The sequence below is a fragment of the Mirounga leonina genome, unplaced genomic scaffold, assembly GCF_011800145.1.
Source record: "Mirounga leonina isolate KUSES-001 unplaced genomic scaffold, KU_Mleo_1.0 Mir_104, whole genome shotgun sequence".
Lineage (NCBI taxonomy): Eukaryota > Metazoa > Chordata > Mammalia > Carnivora > Phocidae > Mirounga > Mirounga leonina.
The window spans coordinates 835629-858681 of NW_023270231.1; the positions used below are offsets into that span (position 1 = coordinate 835629).

At 44.8% G+C, this 23053-nt stretch overlaps 1 protein-coding gene across 1 annotated transcript in view; it reads left to right on the forward strand.

The window, feature by feature from the left end:
- Positions 1 to 23053, forward strand: part of GALNT10 (polypeptide N-acetylgalactosaminyltransferase 10) — a 218365-nt gene that overhangs the window by 83943 nt on the left and 111369 nt on the right. Inside the window, exons 2-3 of the mRNA XM_035012753.1 lie at positions 12647 to 12749; positions 15215 to 15353. Coding sequence (XP_034868644.1) covers positions 12647 to 12749; positions 15215 to 15353 — 242 coding nt within the window. The remainder of the gene's footprint in view (positions 1 to 12646; positions 12750 to 15214; positions 15354 to 23053) is intronic.

Here is a 23053-nt window from a genome sequence, read left to right on the forward strand (position 1 = left end):
GGGACCTGCCTACTGTGCCACTCTTCAGAAATGTAGAGCCAGAAGTCTAAAGCCCAGGACTTCTGAATCCTCCTCAGGGTCTTCTGTATCACACCAAGTTATTTCTCAGGCTTTCAAGCCTCAAGAGAAGAAGGTCTGGGAGTGTGCAGTCCAGGACTGATGTGACAGCTTTGTTCCCTAAAGTCCTCAGGAATCTCGGGTTCCTTCCCACCAGAATCCTCATCATTTTTCTAGGGTGTGGACCTCTGTCTCAGGACCCAGCCTGGTAGCACTTGCATTCTAGGCATCAAGGTAGAAGGAATCAAGGTTTCTTCAAGTGGGTTCCATGGACTGCCACACAACACCTGCACTCACATCTCATCAGATAGGACCTAGTCAGGCCACAGCTGGCTGCCAGGATGTCTGGGAAATATCACCTTTATTCTGAGAAGTCCTATTCCCAGCTAAAATTCTCATTACTGTGGCAGAAAAAGAGAACAGCTCCTGGGGAATGTACAGCAATTTGTGCACAAACCTTAATGTTAGGGATCCAGAGAGGAAACAGTTGGAAAATGAAGGAAGAAGGTAGAAGAGTTCAGTATGTTGCATCCTTCAGAAATCATTTTAGGATCTAGGTGAGCCAGCTCTCTTTAGTTTTGTAGCCCATTAAGTTGCCCGAAAACCTTTTAGTCAGAGGATAAAGTTAATCCCCTTTATGGTATTAAATCCTTGTGTCTATATTAGACATGTCTAATCATGGATGCCCTTCCTTCCTCTAGAAAAGATAAAACAAAAGATGTCTCCGCTCATTCATTCATTCAACAAAAATTGCTATCTCCTACCATAATGGAGTTCACAGTTTGGGGAGAGGCAGACAATAATGAAATAATCACCCAAATGAATGTGAAATCACAAAGGAGCAGTAAGGATGCTATCAGGGCACACTTAGAGATTATGATCTAGTCAGGGAGGTCAGGGAAGGCCTGCCTGAGAGCTGGGATCTGTTCCGGTGGGGACTCTCTACTTTCATAACAAAGTCTGTGTTCTGAGAACACCATCCTATGTGCTGTTGTGGCTACACCTCATGTATCCTGCCTGGGCCACTATATGTCTAAGAGATCAGTATGTAAGAACAAGAATGGCAGAGTGAGAGTAAGGGAGGGGACGGAGAGGTGCTGGGGATGCTTCTCAAGGAGGTTCAGAGCATTTTGTGGCTCCCACCCCAAGAGAAATGGAAAAGAGTTCAGAGGTCCCAAGATGGCAGATGGAGGGGTTCAGGATCATAGTCCAGTCCGAGACTCCTTGTGAGCCAGGAAGGAGCCCACGGAGTAAGTACCAGAAGGAATTTCCTAATAACTATAGCCATCTGTATAGAGGCACTCTCCTAAGTGCCCAAGCCAGTCTCAGGGACCAGACATGTGCTGCAGCAAAGAAAGAGTTACTGGGTCCAGTGACCCATCACGGGAGATAGCATGTCCGCTCCCATTCAGCATCTAGGTTCTGTGACTCCGGGGCATGGCACATGGGAAGGCCCTGGCAGTTGTGGGTGAGGGGAGGGCAGCACCAGAGGAGGGGACAGCCTCGGTCACCTTCTGCTTTCCCCAATTTCCCCTCCCCACTGCGCCCGGGGACCTTTGCACACAGCCAGCCTGAATGAAGATCTAAGATTGTAGAAATCAACCAGCGGATCACTGCCTACCCGGTGTACTTGGGAGTTCACTCTTCCAGCTCGAGGCAGGCATGGCAGACAGGTTCTGTCCTTTGACCATCACTGGCTCACTGTGAAGGGCCACTTGGAGCACAGTATTGAAAGGGTTCTCAGAGTCTGGGGTCCCCAAGGAAGAGCATTAGGATAGGTTGGTGATGCCTGCCTTTATGCTGCTGTGATTGTGGTGAAGAAATAGGAGAGTATGTATTAAAATGCTCTGTAGACTGCAAAGGACTATCCAAATAATAACTAATCATGATAGCTGTGATTTCTAGTGCTTCCTAAATACCAAACGCCGCTAAGACCTTTACTGGCTGTATCTCATTTAATTCTCACAATAACCTTTACGCCAGATACTGTTAATATCCCCCATTATGTACTTGAGGAACCAAGGCTTGGGGAAACAATGTAACTTGCCTCAGGTTGCACAGCTAGCAAGCAAAGCAGAACTGTGACACAAGCCTGGGTCTTTCTGACTCCAAAGCAGGTGCTCTTAGGCACTTTGTTTTTCTGCCTTCAGAATGTAGGGGATCCTGATTGTGATTATTACTACTAATAGAGCAACTACTATATTGCTTGGCGTTTCAGTTCTAATTACCCAAGTAGGAGACGAGTAGAATGTGTTTGCCATCATTTTTCAATCCCCAAGAGCTTGGAACTTGCCTTCTCTTCAGCTTGCCAGTTTTGCCTGCCTTCCTCTTTACTCATCCACATCTGCTCTGCAGAGCAGCGTAATGACCCTCTGTTGTGCTCGATCCACCAAGCCTCTGAGAACACTTTTTGGAGACTTCCCTGTGGTTGATCACTTATCAGCTAGACTGAGATTTTCAAGACCCCTTGTGAACAAGGTGCAGAAGTATGATTCACTCCAGCGGGTTTTTCTTTCCTGAGAACTGACTATGTTCAGAGACGTGGGAAGGAGTGGGCAGATGTGTGTAGAAAGAACCATTAGTTGTGATGATGATACTCATGGGGTGGTTGGCAGTTTGTAAAACACTTTCATATTGATTTTCACTCCAGGCCTCAGTTTTGTCATCTTCAAAGTGGCTATAATGACAATAATAACATAGTAAAGTCTTATCTTATGAAAGGGTTAGGTTATAATAAACTCACCACTGTAGGGGGAAATAACATAAAATCAGAATCACCGTTGACAATTGCCCATGGAATATAATGACACACCAGCTCTCAAAAGTCCAGTTTAGGCAGTTTTTTCTCTGGCATTAAAACCGATGACAATTTCCTTGGTTGAAGTCCCCACAGTGCCTTCTGAGGTAGTGAAAATACTTACCTTCTGAGAGAAAGCTCACTCAAACACTGAAGTGCTCACATCCCTGGGGCTGGGGATGACGAGGCCTCTAGGGACACCTTCCGTGGAACAGGCATACCGAGCATGGGGACGGGAGGATTTCTGGCCTCCCCGGTTACTGTTTGCTTCTCTTTCTTTTTGACTTCATGTCATTTAATTCCTGAAGCTTAATAGACATACGATACAGTTCTTATTAGGGCTGATTTCCTGACTGGTTGTCTATGAACAGGGCTCAGACTTGGAAGTAACATGTCATGAAACAAACGGCAGACTAGGCGAGGGGAGGTCTGGGCTCAGGCCCCAGGTCAGCCCCACCTGCATCCACGGGACTTTGGGCTTACGGACCTTAAAGATAAACTTATCACCCAAGTGTCCAAGTTCTCAGGCTGCATTTCTTGACTACAGACCTGCAGAACCCTCGTGATTCTATTAAAAAAAAAAAAAAAAATCTGTCTGTGTCCATCCCCACTTCTGTCTTCCTAGTCCATGCCGGCATCATCTCTGCCTATACATATACACTGTGATAGCCTCTTCCCTTAGTTCCACCCTTCTTGGTCTCCTAATCCCTTCTCCACTTGGCTGCGAGAGAACTTTCCAAATGCAGGCTGATCCTGCCACCTCCTTATTATATAAAATATTTGGACAAACAAAGTCCTTATTCCTGCCCACCTCTCATCCCCAGTAGGCTTCCCCTCCTCTTCTGTGTGCCATACACACTGCTCTTCTTTCAGTCCTGCCTCTGTTTCATATTTGCCTAGCCACAGGGCCTTTGCACAGCCTTGCTTTTTTCCCTCCATCTGGAATGCTCTTCTCCTTTCTCTGTTGAATTGACTCCTAATCATACCCCTGCTCTTTCTTCAATGAAGCCTGTCCTGACTTTGCTGAGTGGATCAGACCCTCCTGATCTGATCTGAAAGAAAAGGACTCTCTTTGCACCATGTACTTTTCTTTTATGCACATGCCATTGTAGCTGTTTTAATTTATTTGTGGTTCTGGAATCAAATGTGTATTCCCCCCCACCACACATGATGCTGTAAGCTGTACAAGAGCAGGGACCTTGGCTGTCTTGCTCGCCAATATCCTGGACACCTAGCACAGAGCCTAGCATGTGGTTGTACTCATTAAACATTTAAGTGGATAGATGGATGGGTAGACAGACAGGTGGACGGATGGGTGGATGGGTGGGTGAGAGACTCAAGTGAACATTATCAAACTATCGACCAGAATATTGTTCCCCCCTACACACACACACACACCCCAGTGGTAAAACATGGGAACTTCCTCTGAAGAAAATGGTCATATCATTCTTTTAGAATGGAAAAGTTACTAAAGATTCCACTTGCCCTTTAGATAATAGACGTTACAAAATATCTTGGCTATTTTTCTCTCTGCTGTTGAAAAAGTCTCTTAATGAGCTTTCACTCCTTAAGTAGCAAATGACCTTTTCTAGAGCCATCTATTCAAAACAGAGGGTGAATTGGACAGGTGGTATGGTTCTGCCCTTGGAAGTACAGGATCAGCGTTTAATTTTAAACAGTGGTTCCTGTCTGTGAATGACTTTGCCCTCTTAGGAAATGGAGCCCCTTCTAGATTTCAGATTCCAGCAACCTGGTGTTGAGACCACGGAGTTATCCGAGCGAGGAAAATGGACACACCAAGTTGCTGAGTAGAAGAGCTGACTCGAGGGACCTGGGCTTAGCAGACTTAGGCAGTCTTGTGGTTGCTGGGTTGTAGCATCTCCGTCCCCCCATAAACAGTGCCCTTTAGGTTTGATTGTTTCCTCATACAGCTTGGTACTGGTTATGGTGAAAGGTAGGTCTCAGAACAGCCGCCCTATCTGCTGGGATTGGGGTTCAGTCAGCCCCATTTAAGTCTGACCTGTAGGAAGCCAGAATGAGAGTGGTCCTCAGCCCACAAAGAGGGAACATTTCCTCTGAATGAAAACAAGATCTTTCTTCTGCAGTCTCTCCCAGGGAGAGGAGGATTCTGAGATTAATTGCAAGTGGATAGATAGTCCTTGCTCAGAGACCTTCTGTGGCTCCCACCTGCTGAATAGCTCCAGTGTAAGGCTCTCAGATTCTGGTCTAGACTTCCTGGCCTCATGGTTCATGACTCTCACCTTTTTTTTTTTTTAAGATTTTATTTATTTATTTATTTGACAGAGAGACACAGCGAGAGAGAGAACACAAGCAGGGCGAGTGGGAGAGGGAGAAGCGGGCTTTCCGCAGAGCAGGGAGCCCAATGCGGGGCTCGATCCCAGGACCCTGAGATCATGATTTGAGCCGAAGGCAGACGCTTAACGACTGAGCCACCCAGGCACCCCTCTCACCTTTTTTTTAAAGATGTATTTATTTTAGAGAGAATTCCAAGCAGACTGGTAAGCGCTGTGAATTGTGCAAGACTGTTGAATCTCAGATCTGTACCTCTGAAACAAATAATGCAATATATGTTAAGAAAAAAAAAGAAGAAGAAGAAGAAGGTAGCAGGAGGGAAAGAATGAAGCGGGGGAAATCGGAGGGGTAGACGAACCATGAGAGACGATGGTCTCTGAAAAACAAACTGAGGGTTCTAGAGGGGAGGGGTGTGGGAGGATGGGTTAGCCTGGTGGTGGGTATTGAGGAGGGCACATTCTGCATGGAGCACTGGGTGTTATGCACAAACAATGAATCATGGAACACTACATCTAAAACTAATGATGTAATGTATGGGGATTAACATAAGAATAAAAAAAAAAAAAGAATTCCAAGTAGACTCCCCGTTGAGTGGGGAGCCTGATGTAGGGCTCGATCTCACAACCCTGAGATCATAACCTGAGCTGAAATCAAGAGTTGGACACTTCACCAGCTGATCCACCTAGGCACCCCTCATGACTCTTTTTTGCATCCCACTCACTCCAGCCAAATCAGGCTCCTTGCCATTAAGTAAATCTGTCCATTATTTCATAACATCCATTTCTTTGCACATGCTTTTCCTCCAGCTAGATTCTGACCCCCCATTGCTACCCGTCAAAATCCTACCCATTCTTTCAGGCAGCTCTCAAAGACTCTGCTTCTGTAGGAATCCTTCCCTGATTGTCCCAGGTAGAATTTAATCTTGGGCTCTTGTAAATATCTGGAATTTATCCATACAACTTTCAGGGCCCTAATGTTAGTGTTGTGGGTTTTTTTTTTCCTTTCTTAAATACTTGTCTCATATCCATGCTATTTGTTGAGTCCAGGGACTGTCTTATTTATCTCTGTCTCCCCCACAGTTCTTTGTACATAGTAGGTCCTCAGTTTATCAACAAAGTCATCCTTATTTGTTAGATGAATGCATACATAAAAACAATCCAGCTTATGTCCTCAAAACTCATAAAGGAAGTACATTTATCCGATTGCCCAAACTCCCTCACTTAAAGTAACTTTATGCTTTCAGCTAAATTAAGCTGTACCTGGCCATCTTTGAAATATAACCTTGCAAGCAACCTTGAAGAGAATGCTTTGCTGTATGCGTGTGTGTGTATGTATGTGTGTGTATGCGTGTGAAGGTTATTAGAATAATCTCCTTAGCAGATAGACAAATGTTTAGAATTGTATAAAGTCATCTGAACCTCAAAGCAAAATCATTCTAGCACCTTTGTAGGGTCAGTTGTAAGGGGGGTTGGGGGAAGAAGCCATGCTAAAAGTTGCAGTAGAATCTGGTCTGTAATATATCCGCAGACCCTAGATGAAGCGGATGACCTGCTTGGTTTAACTTCCAGCATTGCAGTTTTGAGCGGATAGCCCTTTTTCCCTATTTTGAAGACACTGGCCAGCTCAGCCAGAGGTGCCTGGTTCCCCTGAGTGGGAGTTGCCACGGCTGCCATGTTGAGCATGTCAAGCATGCACTTCGACCCATCTCTCTCCTTGGGCGGGGTACAGTTGGCTTGCTTCACCACCTTCCTTTCTTCCTTCCAGAGGGTGCCAGGCACGCTAAATAGTGATTAAACAAAAGATTAAAATTCCATTCGTGTGTGTGAGTGTGTGGCTGTTTGAACACTAATCGATTCTTCCCATGGAATGTTAAGTAAAAGCGCGCAGATACCAGAAACAGTTATTTAGACCAGCCAGTCAAAATCCATTTCCAATTTATTGTTTAATGGGATTTCCACGTTAATTCCGCCAGCCTCCTCCATAGACTCTCCCTCGCCTCTCTTGCCCTGCTCTCCCAACCCCTTTGCTTCCTGTAGCAGCAGGACCCCTGGAAGCCAAGGGCAAAAGATGGATGCTGAGGCGAAACAGTCACAGCTTTTATAGACGAAGATTTCAGTCTACAGAATTAAAGAAATTTACAGCTACCTCTGGACTGAAAATCCAGACATGCTTTCTTGCACATTATTGATTGCCATTGCACAGGAATTGCTGTCTTTTGAGAAGTGTCGTCCGTGCCTCTGTTGTTGCTGAAAGTCTCGTGACGTTTTTTCTGTCGCAGAATGCCACTATTAACTAGGAACTTTGTTCTTGTCTGAAGAATTTCTACATGGGCACATGCCCTTCTGTAAATGAGGAGACTCTCTAAATCCTGTTATCAGCAATGGCCAGTTGAATCGGCTCAGGTATTAGGTTGCCTCTGAAGGGCTTACAGTTTTATTATTTGATTCCCATCCCTCTTCTGTTCCCCCTGACGTGCCCATCATAAGCACTGGATCATAAGCTTTCTCTAAAAATAATGTATTAATAGACCCCTTTTACTGAGAAGACCTAACTTTATGCCAGACACTGAGCTAGATGCTTTGTGTTGATTCGCTCAGTTCGTTTTCCCAACAACCCACAGGTTATGGTTATTCTGTTAGTTTTCCCTGTTAATCAGTCAAGGAAATTGGGGTGCACCTGCCCTGGAAGTGAAACCTAGGTTTTTTCCAACTCTGAAACCAGAGTGCTCTGAGTCATTAAACTAGACTGCCTGCCCCATTGATGAGCAGCCATTCACTCATTCAGCTGATATTTATTGAGGGCCTAAGATGGGCCAGGTATTAGCCTAGGAATAGGCCAAATGCCCAAAACAAGAGATGCCCCTGCCTTCCAGAAGCTCAGTCTATCCCAGGGAGAGAACAGCCAGATCTGGTTTGATCTTTGGGGCTGGCAAGCTCTGGGATTTCAGGCAAATCTGTTCTATTCTCTTAACTTCAGATGTCATATCTGTAAATCGAGGCGGCTGGATTTAGACAAGTGGTTTTTCCAGGTTTACTGTGAATCAGAATCACTTGGGGAATGTGTTTAAAAACATATTTTGGCTTTCCACCCCCCAGGCACTTTGATTTAATAGGTTCAAGGTGGGGCCAGGAAATTACATCTATAATGAGGGCCCAGGGCTCCCAAAAACCACCCTTTGAGAAATACCGATTTGGCTGTAAACCCCATTAACACTTATACAGGATCTGTGTTGTCATGCCTGCATCCCCAGTTCCTAGCACAGTGCCTGGAATGGGGTAGGTCTTGATAAACATTTGGTAATAAGTTTGGATGATCTATCTATGGGGTTTCCATGGATGGACCTCAGAAGTCCTGAACCACCTGAAATACCACTTTTTGTTAAGGTTTGTGGGTAGGATTCGAAGGGTCCTTTGGGCACTGAAAGCTCTGTGATTTTAGGATTGAAACCTAAATTTTCTCCTACCAAAACCTCAGACCTTTAATTGGAAAGCTTTTTAACCCGTGTAGCAAAATTTGAGTTCTGTATCAAGGTGATTTGATGAGATGTCAGTTTACAGTAGATTCTTAAAATCCTAAAGGAGTTAATGTCCACATTTTATGTGTAGATTCTGGAAGTGTTCAGGATACATTCTGCTTTTGTGATTTTTCTCAATTCCTCTGAAAGTACCTATTGAGTTGGTAGTGCTATCTCCATTTTCCAGGTGGGAAGACTAGGGCACTTGTGACTCATGTAGCTTGTCCAAGGTCACACTGCAAGGGCTCTCTTCGCTGAAAACTAGCCTGGGAATCAAAGAACATGGCTTCTGTCCTCTTGCCTGCTTATGTGGCCTTGGTTGGGTAGCTTGGCCTCTTTGGGCCTCAGCTTCCCCAACTGTAAGATGGGAGAGGAGTGGACTCATAGATTCTGAGCAGCTGTTTAGCTTGGATATTTGAGGTTCCTCTATAACTATGTGCTTAGACATGCAGAACTCCCTGTGTCTGCAGGCTCTGACATCCTGTTAGTTTAGGGAGATGGAAGGACTATTGAAACCACCTAAACAACATAAATCTCTGTAGAACATTCCAGAGGGTCAAATATCATGAAAGCAAAGGCAATGCAGGTGGTAGAAGCTGAGGGTGTGAAACTCCCAGAATTTTAGAACCTTAATTCTCTACCCTGTCAGTTCAGCAATTCACTGTCCATTCTGAGAAGATTCAAGGAGTCTCCTTCCATGAGGTCACAACTGTGATATTCAATCCCGTGCCCCATTCCCAGTATCGAGGGAAGACTTTCATGAGCAAATGGAGGAAGCAAAGCCCTTCATGGGATTTTAGACTCTTGAAATTGTCCTTTAAGGGTCACCTGACCCTTAACAATAGGAAATCTCCCTTTTTTTTTCCCACACTGGAAATTAAAAAAACAAAGCAAAACAAAATAAAACCTCAAGAGCCACCAGCTTATTTTTGCCAGCGACCACACCTAAGGTTTTTGTGACCTTTGATGGTAACTATCTGTTCAACTTAGATACTAGAGCCCAGGTTTGGTCTGACCAGCACCCAAGCAGGCAGGATTATGGACTTCTTCATTCTAGACCAGTAGTTCTCAAACCTGAGTGTGCATCAGAATCTCTTGGAGGACTTGTTAAAATACCAATTGTAGGGCCTCATCCCCAGAGTTTCTGCCTTAGGAGGACTGGGGCAGGGCCCAGGAATTAACATTTCTTTTTTTTTTTTAAGATTTTATTTATTTATTTATTTGAGAGTGAGACAGAGCACATGAGTGGAGAGAGGGCGAAGCAGACCCCGTGGAGCGGGGAGCCCGAGCGCAGGGGCCAATCCCAGGACCTTGAGATCATGACCTGAGCTGAAGGCAGACACTTAACTGACTGAGCCACCCAGGCGCCCCAGGAATTAACATTTCTAATGAGGTCCCTGGTAGGGCAGTGCTGCTCACACTTTGAGAACCTCTTTAGATGGGCTCCTTCCATTAAGGTAGCCTCAGCTTGCCGAGCTTCTTCATTCCACCAGTGACCTAAGCAGTCAACTCAAAGTTCCCAGTCTTTGGGTAGCAGAAGAGGGAAAAGGAATTGGGAGGTGGGGCTGGAGAAAAGATTGCTAAACAGCCATTGACCCATCCCTCTTGACATCTTAGCAATGGAGGCTTTTGCCTTGGGCAGGTCCCTGACCCACCCCAGGGCTCAGCTGCTCTGTGTGTGAAATAGGAAAGTGGCCCCAGTCAGTTTCCAAGTATATTTATTCACTTGTTTGGAGATTTGATTGTCAATTTGTTTTTAGCCAAGGGCCTTTTTAAAATGAAATCCACATGGAACCGTGGTTCAAAAAACAGATACCTTGGGGCGCCTGGGTGGCTCAGTCGTTGAGCGTCTGCCTTCGGCTGGAGTCATGATCCCAGGGTCCTGGGATCGAGCCCCGCATCGGGCTCCCTGCTCAGCGGGAAGCCTGCTTCTCCCTCTCCCACTCCCCCTGCCTGTGTTCCCTCTTTCGCTGTGTCTCTTTCTGTCAAATAAATAAATAAAATCTTAAAAAAATAAAAACAAAAACAGATGCCTTGCTGGTCTGGTTGAAAGGGGGTCGAGCTCCCACTCTCAGCACCCCTCCTCCCAAGGCAGTGCTGAGTGTCTCCCATAGAAATGTAGCTGAACACACAGTTGAAACTTGCTGGAGGATCTTCCAGCTCAGCTTCTGTGATTTCTGAGAACCCCGCGAACTGTTCGTAGGCATGTGGGCTTTGTTTTCAGTTTTCTTTCCCTCTCTGACCAACACATCTGGCATGCTAACTTTCAGAACTTTCTCCTCACAGCTCAGAGAGGTCTGTAGGAGAGGGAACGCCAAGGATTGTTATTATCATTAGAGCTGATGTAAGGATATTGAGCCGTTGTGGAAAATCTGCCAACACAAGGATCAGCCAGAGACTTAATAAACAGGCTTGGGGATGATTTTATTCTGGTGGCTTCTTGTTAGTGCTAATGTTGCAGCATGCCACATGCTCAGGGCTTTCGTAGCTAATTACATAGGAAATAGGACTATTGGATCTTGCATGCCACAGTGGCAAGAATAAGTCTGCAGGATTTTTAATGGGCAAGGTGATGTGGAAAGCCATTCTCATTTGCATGAACACAGGAAGATCTTTAAACAGCTGTGTGGTGCAGTGTTACCTGGGGAAGGCTCTAACTGAGCCCCCGGGCCAAGTCTTGAGACTTGACTCTTGGCATGGGGAAGCATCTGGCGCCTTCTGATGACCCCAGATACTGGAATGAAATTCCTTTAATTAGGGATTAATAGGCCCTTATAGGGCTTCCTAAGAGGCCCACCAGGATGGACTTACCTCCCAGACACAATAAATGCCTTCAGAGCCCAGCCCCTGGGAACTGCTCTCTTGTGACTGCTGTATATTCCCATATTCTTTCAGCCATCCAATTGCTTGTTCATACATTCCACACACAATGGCCGAATGTTCACCCTCTTTGGGACTGAGCCACTTGGACTATAGAAGTGACCAAGACCCAACTTCTGCTCCTGGACTCAGAGCTCCTCAGGCCCAGCCCAGCTCTGCCACTCTCCACTGCACCTGGGAGTCTTGCCCTGCCTCTCATTTCTGCTTACCTGAAGCTTAGCCCAAATGCTCTCAAGTCTGTGAAATTTTCCCCCATTCTCCCAGGTGAAAATCAACTCCTATAGCCCTTTCTCCAGGCCACTGATTTGAGGTTCACTTACCTGCCCTGCCCAGTATGTAGCCATGAGCCACCTGGAAAGGTCTGAATTGAGATGAATACAAGTGTAAAATACATACTGGATTTCAAAGGCTTAGGGGATGCCTGGGTGGCTCAGGTTCATGATCCCAGGGTCCTGGGATCGAGCCCCAGGGAGCCTGCCTCTCCCTCTCCCTGCCTCCCCCTGCTTGTGCTCACTCTCTCTGTCTCTCCCTCTGACAAATAAATTAATAAAATCTTCAAAAAAGAAAAGGATTTCAAAGGCTTAGTACAAAAAAAAAGTATGTAAAATATCTCAGTGATTTTTTACACCGTGTATTGAAACGATAATATTTTAGATAGAATATACTGGGTTAAGTAAAATATATTATCAAAACTGATTCATCTGTTTTTTATTTTTATTTTTTTGTGTGTGAATACTAGAAAATTTAAAGTTACACATGTGGCTCACATTTGTGGCTCCCATATTTCTATTGGATGGAGCTACACTTATTGCTTTCTCCCTTGGGGGAAAGGACTGTCTGTCCATCTGTTTTCTCTCCCGCTAGTTTCTGAGTACCAGGAGGGTGGACAGTGTGTACCTGTCATCCTTCTGACCTTTGCCCACCTGACTGGCATACGGCAGCTCTAACAAACGTAGATTGAGGGAATTCATAAATAAGCAGATGATGACAGACAAAAGCTCCCATAGATAGTGCAATTTACGGGTCTCTGTTACTCAACTTATTTTCCCTTTCCTTCGTTTTCACTGTTTTTATCTTTTTTTAAGGGCTCCCACAATCAGCAGAAGAAGATATTTTTCGTGGGAGATGGGCAAAAGCTGAAGGATTGGCATGACAAAGAAGCCATCAGGAGGGACGCCCAGCGCGTAGGTATGGAGAGCAGTATCGAGCACTCGAGAGTCCTGTGAAGGGCACGTATGCATGCGTGCACACACATGTGCATGTTTAGCAGGCATGTCTGGACCTCCTTTTCACTCCCTCTCCATTTGCCGTCATCCCTTCCCCTGCTTCTTGGGGGTCTCCCTTTTCACCTGTTAGCTGATCCCTTTCTCTACTCACATCACCAGATCCACTGCCTTCAGGAGTTGTCCCCACCACCTTTATTGGGTGATAAACAATGTCTACCCCCTTATGAGATATTTTACCACTAAAATGGGGAGCAGTCATGGTAAGAGCCAACATTTATTAAACACCTGCAGTAAGCAAGGCCCATGCTCCCCACTTTGCACATTTTCTCAAGGAAACCCCGGGTCACCCTTTGTGGCCCATTTGATGAGAAGGAACCTGGAGCTCAGAGATGTGGGATGATCTGCCTGCAGTCACACAGTGAGAAAGATGCAGGCTTGGGACTCGAACCCAGGTCTGGAGGACAGAGTCAAACCCTATCCAGCTCTGTAGCCACAAGGTTGAATGGACTTAGCAGGCTTCAGCTAAAGTTTTCTTTGGCTAATTAGTCTTCGGAGCAGTTCCTGTTACACTGGGGAGTTGGGAAGGGGTGGGGAGGGCTGGGGTTTATAGAAATTATGTGGAAAATCATCTCTAGAGAGCCTGGACTAGGAGTCAGGACGGCAGCTCTGGCACCGCTGACCAACCACGTGACCATCAGAGAGATCCCATGCTCCTGGAGCCTCGGTTTCCCCATGTGTCTGTGGGGCTCATGCTTCCTGCTCAGACAACCTCAGGGTGTTGTTGTGAAGGTGACACAAATAAAGTGATGGGTATGAAGCAACTTTACAATACTGGAAAGCACCATAGAAATATAGGGATTGGTATTTTATTCATTTTTATCTCAGTTAAAAGCACCCACCACTATTGATTTTTTTTTTAGATTACATTGTGAAAAAACCAGACTGCAACAGGGCTCTAATAGAGCTGATATAATAACCAATGGTCAGGGAAGTCTAAAAACATGACATGCATTTTTCTGTAGGGCAGTGATTGAAAATGAAGTAGGGGTGGGTGCTGCTTAAACTGAGAAAGGAAACAGTTGAAAAAAGCTGATTTTCCAGGCAGTTATCATTACCAGAATTATTAGAACATGGAGCTAACTAGCAAGAAAAAGAGTAAGCAGTGGAGACATTATTAAGAATAATAATAATCAGGGGCGCCTGGGTGGCTCAGTCGGTTAAGCGACTGCCTTCGGCTCAGGTCATGATCCTGGAGTCCTGGGATCGAGTCCCGCATCGGGCTCCCTGCTCGGCAGGGAGTCTGCTTCTCCCTCTGACCCTCCTCCCTCTCATGCTCTATCTCATTCTCTCTGTCTCAAATAAATAAATAAAATCTTTAAAAAAAAAATTAAAAAAAAAAAAAGAATAATAATCAGCTTGCGTGGAGTGCTAACTCTGTACCAGGCATTTTGCCCTGCATTATCTCCTTAATCATTACATTGAACCTTCTTTTCCCCATTAATACGTAGGGCAAAGCCCAATCACAGAAAGGCTAATGGCATGTCCAGGATAACACAAAGCAGCGAGTGCAGGTTTGGGCTTCAAGCTGCACTCTGCCACACTCTAGGGCCTGAACTCTGAGTCACTCCCCTATACTGCCTTCCTGAAACTTCCCTCCCCGTGCAGATGCTTCTGGCTCTCCTGTTTCTGCCAGCTGCATTTGTGTCCCTTGTGGAATCTGTCCTGGGCATGAGCCAGCAGCGTCTTATCGTGGAGCCTTCCGAGTTACAGATGGCAGCGTCCTCTCTCTCATCTGGCTGGTTGGATGTAGTAATCTGCAACTGGAGAGAGTCTTGAAGAAATGGCCATAAAATCAGCTTGTTAAAAATCACCTCATCTTCCTGAGCAACACCCTATATACTTTGCAAAGTACATGTTGACAACATCAGCTTGATGGGAAGCTGCATGCTGACAGGTGGGGCCAAGGGCTGTGCCTACTTCCATCCGTTCAGAGAGTTGGTGTGACTGGCCCAAGGTTGATCAGCTCATATGAAGTAGATCTGGTCTCCTGTCCAGCTGATGGGATGCCATGGTCAGGGATGTCTCGGGCCCCTGGCAGAGTAGGGGAAGCATGGACTTTAGAGCCCACAAACCTGCTCTTATAACCTTCTTGAGTCCCAGTTTATCTACCCATAGAATGAAGGCTTGCATGTCCACCCTGATGGCTTGCTGTGGGAATGACATGAGAGCCGGTCTGTAAAGTGTGTGACATGGGCATGGCCGAAAAAAATGCTCATTCCCCTCCCCTCTTTAGGCTCCCCCTGCAAAATCTGGAGGTCTACTCTGTATCCACGTATAAAGTTTGATCTCTGTGCTTTAATCAGATCTTTCATCCCCCTTCCCCCACTCCATTCAATTAGCAACATTGACTTTGCTCTTTGCTCCTAGGAAATGGAGAACAAGGGAGACCTTACCCCATGACTGACGCTGAGAGAGTGGATCAGGCGTACCGAGAAAATGGATTTAACATTTACGTCAGTGATAAAATCTCCCTGAATCGTTCTGTCCCTGATATTCGGCACCCAAAGTGAGTGTGACATCTCTCATCTTCTGAGATCTAAGGATTTTACCTGTGGCTCTTGATGAGAATTAATTAAAGAAACAGGTACATCAAGCGAGCTAGAGGAAATTCCCTTCTTGGTACACAGGGCCTTGGTGCAGAGGTTTATGGGATCAGATTCTCCTAGATTTAGAGGTGGGGTGGCAGAGGGATGAAAAAGAGCCAGCCTCCTTCCCCTTTGAAGGCAGTGGAAACCGTAGACTGTAGGACCTCTGCATTTCCCCTCTGCTCTGGCCTTCGGGGACTTTCAAACCTCATGCTCAGACAATTGCAGTGACAGTTTCAACCCTCATGCTCCCCACTTTCTGTGTGATACATTTTTATTTCCTTTTCTTAAAAAAGGGCTTTATTTTAGCTATCCTGTGCACCTATATGTTTATGTCCTTTTTTAATAAGCTGTCTCAAATCACTTTGAGATAGGACACATCACAGCAATGATAAAGAGGGTAAGAGTGGCAACTAACATTCCCTGAACAGTTATCATGCGTCATTTGCAGCATCTGAGGTTCCTGTGAGGTAGGTCCTATAATGGTACCCATTTTACAGCCGGGGAAACTGAGGCTTAAATGAGTGTCATAACTCATGGCCCCAAGGTGGCAAAGAAGCTGAGCCAGGTCTCCAACTCAACCAAAACCTATACTCTGGACCTTAAGCTGTCCTGCCTCCCTGGCCATTTTCAGGAGGCTTGTTGCAGTGGTCCTGGTGATTTTCTACTAGAGCAGGAGTTCTGAGAGTCGGTATGTAGTAGAGTCACCCAGAAGGATATTAGAGCCCATGATATTGTGCCTCACCCCCGTAAATCCCAATTCACTAGATGTGGGTTGGGGCCCAAGACCCATTATAAGTAAGCTCCCATGTGGTGCTGGTGCAGCTTATCTCGGGTCCACACTTTGGGAACCTCCACAGATAGAATTCGAACTGACTTCTACAGGAAGGCAGTACCGAGTGGCATTGGAGCACGCAGGGTTTTGCTCAGCGGTTAAGAAAGTAGAGCCCAGGAAAAGATAGTAGCAGCTAACACTGAGTTGGTGCTTACTGTATGCCAGGCTTGGTTCTCAGCCAGTGGTTCTCAAAATGTGGTTCCCAGGCCAGCAATGCCATGGGTCCCTAGGAGCGTATTAGATGTGTACATTCTCCGTTCCCAGCCTAGATCTACTGCATCAAAAGCTCTTGAGAGGGACCCAGCAATCAGTGTTTTAACAAGCCCTCCAGGTGATTCTGATGAAAAGCTTAAGTTTTGGAAGATGTTCTAGGTGCTTTAAGTGTTTTACCTCACTCAGCCAAACCTTCCAAAAACCCAACGAGGTACATACCTTTATTACAGATAAGGCATGATAAGGTTAGGTGATTTGCATAAGATGGCTCAGTGGGTAAGTGGAGCCAGACCTTGAATGCGGGCAGTCTGACCTGGCATCCGTAATCCACAAGGTCTTTCCACCTGGAAGAACTCAATTGGTAGAATGTGGTAGAGGCACATCTCGGAGATATTGCAGGTTCTGTTCCAGAATACCGCAGTAAAGCAAGTCAGATGAGTTTCTTGGTTTCCCTGTGCATATAAAAGTTACGTTTACGCTATACTGTTGTCGATTAAGTGTACAGTAACATTATGTCTAAAAAACATTTATACCTTAATTAAAAAACACATTATTGCTAAAAAATGCTAATCATCATCTAAGCTTTCAGTGGGTCATATTCTTTTTGCTGGTGGAGGGTCCTGCCTCGACATGGTGGCTGCTGACTGATCAGGGTGGCAGTTACCGAAGGCCGGGGTGACTGTGCCGATTTCCTAAAATAAAGCCACAGTGAAGTTTGCTGCATCGATCAACTCCTCCTTTCAAGAAAGATTTCTCTATAGCATGTGATGCTGTTTGATAGCATTTACCCAGAGGAGGACTTCTTTCAAAATCGGAATCAATCCTCTCAAACCCTGCCACTGCTTTATTAACTCAGTCTATGTAATATTCTAAATGCTTTGTTGTCATTTCAACAGTCTTCACAGCATCTTGACCAGGAGTTTCCATCTCAAGAAGCCACTTTTTTTGCTCACTCATAAGAAGCAGCTTCTAATCCATTAAAGTTTTATCATGAGATTGCAGCAATTCAAATATAATAATAATAATCATGAGAAAGTTAGAAATACTGTGAGAATTACCAGTATGTGACACACACATACACATGAAGCGAGCAAATACTGTTAGAAAAATGGCACCAACAGACTTGCCCAGCACAGGGTTGACACAAACCTTCACTTCATAAAAAACACAGTATCTGAAAAACACAGTAAAGTGAAGTGACCATAACTAAATACTAATACCAATAGTAAAGAATTAATCTTGATAGCATGTATGAGCTACTTACAGAATGTTTTCTGCCCCATACCATCTTTCAGTTCCTGCAACAATACCTTGAGGTTGGCCTTATTATTATTATTATCCTCCCGACTTTGTAGATTAGGAAACCACCCAGCCAGGGATCTGTCCCCCAGAAGGCGTGCTGCTTAACCAGGATGGGCCCTATTCATAAGGACTTCTTGCCACAAGGGGAGGGAGCGTAGGGCCTCAGAGTGCTTGTCCGTGGCGTTTGCAATAATTTGTTTCATGGTCTTCACTGTCAAGCCCCAGATTTTTCATCTAAGCCTGAGAATGTAGTTCAGATATTACTGATGTTGCTGGATTCAGAACTGTGACCTGACTCTGAGGGTCAGAAACTCAATTTATGTGTTAGGCTCTCGCAGAGTTCAGAATTCTGCACTAATTTCATCTTGCTGGCTCTAGAAAAGAAGTTCATCTGGGAGCACTGCACTCTGACTTCAGCTACTGTTCTGTGCTACCGTGGGGGTCTCAACTCTGGCTGTACCTGGGGTGGTTTTAAAAACAGACAAAGGCCAGGGCCCCGCCCTAGACCACAGGCATCTGAGTCTCTGGGGTTGCATCTGGGGTCTCAGTAGTTTCTAAAACCTCGTAAAGCAATGCTCACTTATATAACTAGGGTTGAGAAACTGCTGGTGTAAAATAAGGAATATTTTTATAACGAGAGAGAGAAACTAGGTGTGGTCACAGCCTTCATCCGTCCATTCATCTGTTTAGTCAGTAAATATATAGGAATGGTCTCCTGTGTGCCAAGCCTTGTGCTTGACAACAAGAACATAATGATAAATGAGCCATTATTGCTGCCTTGTGCAAGAGGTGGGGACAGATGGGCCAAGCAGGTCATTACACCACAGATGAGAAAACCAGTAATAAGAGTAGACACAGTACTTGCAACTCCAGAGGACACCCCCACCCAGCACCAGCCTTTGCAGGAAGACACTGAAGGTGGAGAAGTAGGCAAGAGATGCACGATCTCCAACTTGCTGGTTAAAAGTTTGAGGCTCCCAGCTGAGTAGAGGCCCCCAGATTGGGGCCTGGCACCCTGGTCTCCAGTGCACTGCTCTCTCCCAAAAGCTCAGGAAAAGAAATGTCTTCTTAATCTAGGAGTCCTGGGGCCTACAGGCAGGTCTGTACACCTGAATGAGGTAAAACGTTGCGTTTTTCTTTTCATTAGCCTCTCGCTGAAATGCCGTGTTCCTTGCCGTTATGACCGTAGGCAACAAAGCACCTGGGTTGGTGTCACCAAAAGAGATCCTTTACTTTTACATCACTTTACGGATGTCTAGAAATGTCATGAATACTCATCCCTGCTTTGAAATGAAGGTAGTTTTTAGAACTGCCACTACATTGTGTTGTTTAATGTGTCCGTAAGGAAATACTTCTATTAATTTTATATTGTTTATTATTTTGATAACTGTATCTCAGTCCAATTGGTTTCCTTTATAATCTCATCTATTTTATTTTATGCATTGTAAAGGCTGCTCTGAGAAGTGGCCACAGGCTTCAGCAGCCTGGCAGAGGGGTCCGGGGCGTCAGTAAGGTGAGGAACCACTGTTCTAGGTGGCTGTGAATTGAGCCTAAGGATGCCTCAGGCCCCTGTTGCCGGCCTACCCAGCCAGCCTCAAGTCACCATGAAGGATGTTGCTAAACCCAGTGCTCTGGACATCCCTCACCCCCCGCCCAACACACACTTTTTAGAATTCCCAGTGTGGAAGCTCACTTTCCAGAAATGAGTTGACAGATGTCTTGAAGAGCTTTTTTTTTCCCCGGGGCTGGGGAGGCGTTTGGTGGATCTTTCCTGCAGACAGCAGAAATGTGTGAGGAAATCAGAGCAGTGGAGACACGCTCTCCCTTCGGTTTCTTTGAGCTCAAACAACTTCTCTAGCAGGAGCTGAGGTAAGGTTTGCCTTTTACTTCTTCAACTGAATTTTGACACTTGCATGCCAAGGACAGGATTGAGGGGCTGTTTGTGCCGGCTGCATTTGCTTCCACCAGAAGTTGCACCAGGGACCATGGAGCCACAGAGAACGAAAACCGGGCAGTTGGGCCTGACTTGCTGGGCTTGCATGTGGGAGGTGGCCAGCTGGCTCTGAGGGCAACTGACCTCTGCACCACCACCCCCCTGTCCCCCGCTGAGGGAGCCCGAACAGAGGCTGGCTGGTGTGCTGGCCTGCTTTCCCTGCTACCCTCCCCGGGGGAGGGGGGCGTTGCTCGGCAGCCGTGCATGGGGGCCCCTCCAGGGCACAGAGCTGATGGCAACAGCCCCAACTGCTTAAGTACCTGGGGTCTGAAGGTCCCTGTGCAAACTTCTCCTCTGAGAAAATGGTCATTTTCTCCCATGCAAAGAGTATCCATGGTGGGACTGAAAGCAGTCAACATTCATGGTAGGAATGAAAACTATCTACAATCCTGACCTGCTTTCTCCAGTCCATTGGTTTAGCTTTCAGTAAATGAATGAACCTGAATGGAATCTTTGTTGCAAATCTACCAGATTCTTGGTTCCATGCTTCTTTTTGCTTGTTGCTTTTTGCTAAATTAACTCTCTTGATTTATGGTATATACTGAATTTCCTCAAAAGAACTTAGAAGTTCATATTATTAAAATAGGCCAGTATTCTATTGATCACCTTTACATCTCCAACAAGTTACAAAAGCATAAGGGAGGCAATTATAGCCTATTCGTTTTGACAAGCATTTATTAAATATATACTCTGGAAAGAAAGACAGCTTGTCAGCACAAGTGTAAATCAACCACACTTACAGGACTAGTTGTAATGATAATAATAGTGCCCCCAATATGAATGTACACACAGACATACAAAAATGCTATTTGGGGGCCAAGATGGAGTAACAGGGACATTTTCCTGCCTGAAATAACAACAACAAAGGACAAGCTGTAAAGCGATGGTTTATAAGACATTGGACATCAGTCAGTGACAGGCAGTAATCCTTAAGAGATGAGAAACAAATGAGGTAAGCCCTACAAGTTCCCCAACTTTTGTCTTGAGAGAGTTTCCAGGCCGTGGTGTAGGGAGGGGAACCCAGGTAGAGCCCAGGGGACTTCCTGAGGTGAAGAGAGGGATTGTGAGAGTCCAGGGAGACCAAAGAGGCCAGAGTGCACAGGGCCAGGTCCTAGAGAGGAGAGAGCCATATGGAGATCGAGCTATGGAGATCTGCAGAGGGGTACTTGCTGTATAGAAGCTTCCTGAGACTGGGAAAGGGATCACCCAAAAGGGTTGGAGGGAACAGTGCTTAGCTCTCATACAGGGCTGAGACTCTCTACCAGTCAGACTGGGAAACCTCATAACTCATAACTTTTGGAGAATTGAGTAGAGCACTTAAAAGAGTTTTACCTCATGAAGACTAATAATTAGTCCCAGACTGAACAGTGCTCTGGACTAGTCTAAAAAATCGTAAATTAGGATCCAGGAAGGTCAAAGTAAGTAATTTAACTGCATTCCAGAACCAAAGCTTGAGATTATAAAAAGACAAAGATATTCAGCATGGACCAAGGTAAAACCCAGTCAAAGATTAGCAGGCATACAAAGAAGCCAAGAAACATGGCCTATAATGAGGAAAATACTAATCAAAATAAACCCAGAGTTGACAAAGATTTTAGAAATAGAGGACACTAAAACAGTTATTATACCTGTATCCCATATGTTTCAAAAATTAAGTAGACACATGGATGTTATAAAACGACCCAAACTGAACTTCTAGAAATGAAGCTAACAGTGTCTGCAGTGAAAAATAGTGTATGGGATGAATGGCAGCTTAGATACTGCAGGGAAAAAAAAAAAAAGTGAAACTGAAGAGTAGGAAATGAAACTACTCCAAAATAAAATACAGAAAAAGAATTTTCCAAAATTAAAAGAGCATTAATGAGCTATGGGACAACGTTAAGCAGTCAAATATGCAGGTAATTGGAGTCTATGAAAGGGAGGAGGAAAACAGTGGCCAAAAGTTTTCCATGTGGGGTCACAACTATAAAACCACAGATCCAAGAAGCTCAATGAAACCCAATCCAAGACACATGAATAAAATGACATCAGTGTACACCATAATCAAATGACTACAAACCAGCAATGAAGACAAAGTTTTAGGGGAAGCAGAGAAGTGAAATATGTTATACACAGAGGACCAAAGACAAGGATGACAGAATTCTCACTGGGAACGATAGCGGCAAGAGCGTGGTATAACAACATCTTGAAAGTACTAGAAGTAAAAACTGTCAACCTAGAATTCTACACCCGGTGAAAATATCTTTCAAAAATAAAGGCAAAATAGAGACTTGTCAGACACAAAAAAAGCTGAAAGAATTTATCACAGCAGTTATGTACTATAAGAAATGTTAAAGGAAGTCCTTTAGGGAAAAAATATGATTACAGATGGAAATAGGGATTTCATTTACAAAGAATGAAGATCACTGGAAATAGTAACTATGTGGGTAAATAAACTCTTTCTCCCCCGCCAACTCCATTCCACCCCACCCCCTACACTATTTGTTTCTTATTGTTTAAATCTTTTTAAAAGGTATCTGTGTAACCAGAAATAATAACAATATATTGTTGGGTTTAAACCTATGTAAAAGTAAAATTGTGTGCCAACATAAAGGTCAGAGGGGAGAAATGATAATGTACTACTATTAGATTCTCATACTACTTGTGAAGTGATATAATATCATTTAAAGGTATACTGTTATAACTTTAAAATGTATCCTATAAATCGTAAAACAAGGACTAAAAAAGCAAAACAAAGAGTTATAGCTAATAAGCCAACAAGGGAGACAAAATGGAATAATGAAAAACATTCGGTTAATCCAAAAGAATGCAGAAAAAGAGAGAAAAGGGAACTGAGATCAGAAAAGAGAAATAAGAGGGGCACCTGGGTGGCTCAGTCAGTTAAGCATCTGCCTTGGGCTCAAGTCATGATCTCGGGGTCCTGGGATCAAGCCCCACATCGGGTTCCCTGCTCAGCGGGGAGCCTGCTTCTCCCTCTCCCTCAGCCTGCCTCTCCCCCTGCTTGTGCGCTCTCTCTCTCTCACTCTCTGTGTCAAATAAATAAAATCTTAAAAAAAAAAAAGAAAGAAAAGAGAAATAACAAATACCAAGATGATGGACTTTATCCTAACCATGTCAATAATCACATTAAAACTAAATGCACTAATTGTAACTGAAACAGGCAGAGAATGTCCAATTAGATAAGAAAGCAAGATTCAACTACATGCTGGCTGCAAGAAATGCACTTTAAAGATACAAATAAAAGCAAAAGGATAGGAAAGATCTGTCATGCTAACACC